Source organism: Triticum aestivum, chromosome 5A (assembly GCF_018294505.1).
Source record: "Triticum aestivum cultivar Chinese Spring chromosome 5A, IWGSC CS RefSeq v2.1, whole genome shotgun sequence".
NCBI lineage: Eukaryota > Viridiplantae > Streptophyta > Magnoliopsida > Poales > Poaceae > Triticum > Triticum aestivum.
Genome location: NC_057806.1, coordinates 647346376 through 647352488, shown reverse-complemented (window position 1 = coordinate 647352488; position 6113 = coordinate 647346376). Strand labels below are relative to the sequence as shown.

At 43.3% G+C, this 6113-nt stretch overlaps 1 protein-coding gene across 1 annotated transcript; it reads right to left on the bottom strand.

The window, feature by feature from the left end:
* Positions 1–1347: 1347 nt before the first annotated feature.
* On the bottom strand, positions 1348–4215 carry LOC123105605 (60S ribosomal protein L24). The gene is made up of 6 exons (XM_044527694.1): positions 4087–4215; positions 3302–3345; positions 3119–3194; positions 2917–3018; positions 2219–2367; positions 1348–1686 (listed from the first exon to the last, which is right to left on the bottom strand). The coding sequence occupies exons 2-6, from the start codon at positions 3310–3312 to the stop codon at positions 1539–1541; spliced, it is 486 nt and encodes a 161-aa protein (XP_044383629.1). The 5' UTR covers positions 3313–3345; positions 4087–4215; the 3' UTR covers positions 1348–1538.
* Between the last annotated feature and the right edge of the window lie 1898 nt (positions 4216–6113).

Here is a 6113-nt window from a genome sequence, read left to right as displayed (position 1 = left end):
GGAACATTATACTCCACATTCATGGATCCATGTTGCACTTCACCATCAACATACGTTAGAACAATTAAGATGTTCTCGGATTCACCTGCAGACATGAACATGTAGAAAGTAAAGATTAAAATATTAAATTGATTTACTATCGACTCAAGGTTGCATTTTTCACGACCTATCAGTTCTCATAAACTAGACAATTACCAATTATATTACCAGGAATAAAAATCCAATCATCTATACATTGTACGCAGTACACTTGCAACCATGGAACGAATTATACAAAAAAAACTTGATAGAGGAGATGCAATATGGCGTACAACTCACATGCGCCAACTACAGGTCAAGTGGACGATCCTAAATTCCTAATGATGAGCGGCCGGTGAGACAACACGACTCCCATGATGATTGTTGATGTTGGCCGCTGGAGCTTGCTTACGAGACCGCGAGATCAAGAGCGACGGCTGCATGCGTATTAGGGTTTGCATATCAGAAACTGTTACGTATATCAGAGAAACGAAAAAAAGACTCGGTTGAGCCTAATAAGTGAAACCACATAGCTAGATGTCGTGTATAAGAGCGTCTATAAAAGGACACACTTAGCAATGGCGTCCAGGTTTGGACGCTCCTCTTCATAGCGTCCTTACTATTTTGACATTTTCCACCGGCCCTTTACCACTTCCGTAATTACAGAGTTCTTATTTATTATTAATAAAAAGATCAGGATGTTTTATCTATAAAGTTAGCACAGTGGCCCTCCTAAATGCGAGGGCATCCTACCTCTTCGCTGCATAACACATGATAATTTAGACACTGATACATTTCTATATGTGTATATAGACATCTGTATTACCTATTATTTTCATATATCTTTTGTGGATATTATTTCCATATTTCTAATCTTATATACGTATATACAAAGAGACATACATTGCTTGAAGTCACTGAAATGTATTGATTTTTAATAATTGTAACTATCTTCTTTTTGTTGATAAAAGAAATACAATCAACCCTAGAGAATCCAATAAAAGAGCATGATGTGTTCAACCATCTTGAAATTAGTAAAGTTGCAGTTAATTATTAGAGTTGTGATTGCCGATGGATTTTTTCAATATCTTGAAAGCAAAATCCACGGGGTCAAACTTTCACTTAATCATTCAATCTTAAAGGCACGATCGGCGGCCACGGCCGTTGAATTAATAACCAGCTCAAGGTCGCGTTATGACGGCCGTGCGCCATATCGATTAACACCCAGTTACAAGGGCATGAGAAAGGTTCTACGGGGACGACAGACAAACATGCACAATGTGGTGCGGAAAAAACACCAACTAGACAAAAGCTGAAACAACAACCAGATAAGCATAGAACAATCTCACATTGATGAGAAACATAAAACAATCTTTCACACTGATCCACCACTGGTTTGTGCACCCAGATGCTGCATACCGACAGCAACAGCTGGTTTGAGCAAAAAACTTCCTAAAAGATACGGGGTAAGACATCATGCAACTGGTTCAAAATTTCACATTGATCGTAAGGGACTCCATCTAGCGCTTCCCGCCACCACCGCCAAGCTTGGGGGCCTTTCCAGGTTTGGGGGCGTTGCCTCTGCCGGTGGTCTTCTGGGATTTTGTCACCTCCACCTTCTTTGCTCGCTTCTCATCCTTGGTCTTCTTAATCCGCTCCTTGATCTCACTGTTATAGAGCAGTTACCTCTGTAAGTACCTTATATAGATATATTACATTGGATAGAAAAACTAGGTACCAAGACTGCCCAGATGTTGTACGCTTATTAAACATGAACAGAAACACGCAGGTGCATATTACGCGGATGATGTTCAGTTGACAGGTGTGATCTAAAAAAACTAGCCTCTCAAAACTCGAATTAGAGCAAACCTTCTCTAATGCATACCCCCTCCGTCCGAAAAAGCTTGTCCCTCAAATGGATGTATCTATCACCAAGTTAGTGCTGGATACATCCATTTGAGGGACAAGCTTTTTCAGACAGAGGGAGTACATAACTAGGTATTTCTTTCAAATGCTGCATGAGCCATTAGAAGTCAGGCATTAAGTCACCACATAGTTCAATACTAACTGAGCCAGAATATATATAGCTATCCTAGTGTGAGTGTAACATGCAACATAAAAATATGTTTGTTCATACCAAGTTTCTTGTTATAACAAATCACAATATCTAGGAGTCAAAAAGCCATGGAGAAAGTATTACCGCAGAGCTGCTTCCCTGGCTGCATCACGGACCTCCGGCTTCTCAGCTCTCTTCTTCTGGATAACTTCAAGGGAAGCACCTACAATTGACCTGGAATACGGCCTCTTGGTGGTGCGGCGCCTCTTCTTTGAAGCCTCAGCATGAATATCCTGCAACACACCACAAAAAATTATAAGCCCGTTAAAACACAAGTAAGCAGAGATGAGAACTGCGCAGACATCCACTTGCAACAGAGCAAAAGGAATGAAAACTACACATGATTAAGCAATATATATCATTTGTGCTGTCAGCAGAGAGCCGACTAACTGACAATGTGGTAACCAAATTATTCTTAGTCCCGGAGCCTGATTAGATATGTCACTTTCTTTTACCGCCACTAGCTACCGGAAAAGAAACTATCAATCAAGGCAAATATTTAAGCAGGTCAGCAGAGCCGACTAACTGACAATGTTGTAACCAAATTATTCTTAGTCCCTGAGCCTGATTAGATATGTCACTTTCTTTTACCGCCACTAGCTACCGGAAAAGAAACTATCAATCAAGGCAAATATTTAAGCAGGCCAATTAACTACCAGGTCATTGCACTTATACTGCCTAATAAGATCACTCTAATAGGACATAGTATTAAGATTATGAAACATATGCTGAACTAGTATATGGAGTATATCTTTCAAGGGAATTGGCTTATCAATATGTACCTTCTTGTGCTGCTTCCTGTACATGGCCGTCCATGCGAGTTTAGCTGGCTTGAGACGGTTGTGGAAGTAGCTCTTGCACTTTGAGTTGGAGAAAAGGAAGACCTGATTTTGGGCACGTGCGAAGAACGTACAGCACAATGTCAGCGAATTTCCACTTGGTTTTCATTCCATGCACAATAACAACAGGGGCGCACAAGCTTACTTGAGAGTCTGAGCGGATGAATCTGATACCCTTCCCTGGGTATATCTTGGCACCGCTGAAACGGCAGAGCTCTGTCCTGTATGAACACAGTAGCAGGAATAAGTAAGATTGTAGCAAGCAGTTTTACAAATCTTTAACATCGCCCAACTTGACATCGCCACACAAAATCAAAGAGTAGCATACTTGAGAACCATCTTCTCCGCCCTGACAAACCTTCAAAGCTCCTCCTACAAATTAAATGCAAGGACATCAGCACCCACAATATCATTCAATACAAGAAAGCATCGGCCCCTAAGGGCATCTACAACGCCAGGCACTAGAGGCAGGCGCTAGGATTGATTTCCAGCCCGTTTAGCGGTTGTGATGTTAAATCTTGGTGTCGACCATAGCATCGATGCAAAAGCGTGCACCGAGCGCTTGGCTTGTTTTGTTCCCGCACAAAGGGCCCCATTGTTTGATTAACGCCTATAAATTAGCGTCCACCGTTGCAAGGTAAGGCGCTTAGGTGCATTTTAAATTTTATGATACTTATTTATTCCTCCGTAAGCTTCAAAGACGAAACCTCGCTGCCTCGTTACATATTACAGCATATCAAAGAGAGTAACAAAACAAACTGAACTACAGTGCATCATTATGAGTTTTAAACAACAGAACTTATATACAGAGCAGGGTACATTGAAAAACTCTCATGAACAAGTGATTTACACAGTTGAGATTTCTAAGGCACAAACCACCGGTTCGACATTTCTCCACACGCAAAAATGTTGGGGCTAATCGCTGGCAGCTAGAACTGATCTTTAACATGACCAAATGATACGCAAACTACTACTACAGGATCTCAACTCTCAAGTAGTTCTTATACAACGGCATGAACCAACCAACAACGCATGTAATGCGCGCATATGACGCAATCTAGCAACAATCGAGAGGCGCCTTGGTGAGTCGACTGGGGAAAAGAGCTCTCTCACCTTGGATTGGAATCGGCGGGCTCCTGCTGCGGCGGCAATGGGGGCGCGCGCGCGCGAGCTGCCGCTCTCCTGCTCTGCCTCCGCCGCCTCCTCTGCTAGGGTTTTCGCCGGGCACCAGCCCTGTTGTTTTATACGGTCCTTGGAGAGGATCCAGGCCGTCCAAGCCCGTATGGGCCGATTGGTGGAGACCTACCTTGCAGTTGGGCCAGGCCAGTTTGATGTCAGAGCTACTGGGCCTCCGTCCACGAAACGGCAAAAACTATAAAAAAAAGCTGCAGGTAAAGCTCGCCTAAAAAAAACTGCTGATAAAGTATTTCTCCTTGCCTTAAAAAAAGGTAAAGAATTTCTAAATTTTTTTACTATAGCTACAGTACATGTGTGTTTGGTTACCTACATCGTTTTTGCCACTTTGCATACTTGTTTTAGTTGGGCCTGGTTGAACATATACAAGAAAAAAAGCATCATCTATATGTTGATTGGTTGTCTGCATCCCATTTCACTGCATCGTAGCAACGCCTCTACGCATTGTGTTTTATTGATCACATTGAATATGTTCATACTGGTGCATGTTGTTTGGTTGCATACACTGGACATGATCAAAAGTTAACAGCTACACATAACACAATGTCACGTTAGAGTGCCTTGGCTACAGCGGTAGGCGGTGGTCGCGGCGCCGCGTCTGACACGAAGACCGCAGAGTTGCGGTCGGGCGAGCGATCCCATCGACGGCGCAGTGAACTAGTTGCCAGCGTCGTTGCCGCAGAGAATGTCCATGTGAAGTAATGAACAGTAGGGAGTTGAACGGAGGATGATGGAGAAAAAATGTAGTGTGTGCGCTGTGGCGGCGTCAGTGTAGTAGGATGTGGAGGAGGAGGCCGAAAAGAACGATGATGGCGACGACACCAGTGTAGTAGGGCGCGAGCGAGGAGGTTGAGAGGAACGGCGTTGACGATGGCTTCAGTGTAGCAGGACATGGGAGAGGAGACCAAAAGGAACGGCGACCGCACAAGTGTAGTAGAACATGGGAGAAGAGGTGACACTAGTGCAACAACATGCAGGAGATGATGACAATGGGGACGGCGCCAGTGTAGTAGGATGCGGGCGAGGCAGCCGAGAGGAATGACGCCGACGATGGTTTCAGTGTAGTAGGATATGGAAGATAATGTAGAGAGAAACGACGATCACATGAGTGTAGTAGGGCATAAGAGAGGAGGTTGAGAGAAACGACATCGGTAATGACACTAGTGCAAAAACACGCGGGAGAAGAGACCGAGAGGAGCGACGCATGTGGTGACACCGGTGTAGCAGTACACGAAAGAGGAGACCGAGATTAAAGAATGTTATTAACACATATCACATGCATGCGTGTATATTTTTCACGAGAAAGAAGTCAAAGTAGAAAATGTGCAACATGTAAGTCGTGTGAAATTGTAAGATGAAGCTACTGGTCAAAGAAATTCCCAATGATCCACCGTGCGCGATGAATTTGACAAAATTTATTCAAAATAGCTTCAAACATGAGTTGGAAATTGAACATTTACATTTGACGAAACTACGAACTGATCGTAAAATTGAAACTATCACATTGATGTGCGTCTTTTTTATATAAAGTTTATCTCAAATCGAAGCATTGTTATGTAGATTAGAAGGAACAAAGAAAAATGGATTAGAGAAAAAGTTAAAGCATTACTTTATGTCAGTTCCACTTAGTATGTAGCCGCCTTCTCCCCTAAGAAAAAATACAGAATACTTTTGTCTCCCACCTACGCCATCGTCAGTCCATCTCGTCTCCGGTCGCCTTAGGACCATGGCTGCGTGGAGGATCCCAGCCCTTGCCGACGGGGGGGCTTTGTTTTTATATGTTCCTTCGAATTTTGTTAAGACTTGTGTCTTGTTCAGAAAGACGAGATGACGACGGCTCTCTGAAGATGGAATAAGGTTTTCTCTGCCTAGCCTTGTTTCGATGGTGTGTCTAGAATCGTCGGTGGGCGTGTAGAGGTATGTCTCTGGTGGATCTATTCTTGATG

Bases quoted from the DNA above. Each gene is read 5' to 3' on its own strand.
- LOC123105605 (XM_044527694.1), bottom strand. The intron at 2,368-2,916 runs GTACATATTGAT...GGTGTGTTGCAG, and splicing joins ACAGGAAGCAGCACAAGAAG to GATATTCATGCTGAGGCTTC. The intron at 1,687-2,218 runs GTAATACTTTCT...GCTCTATAACAG, and splicing joins GCCAGGGAAGCAGCTCTGCG to TGAGATCAAGGAGCGGATTA.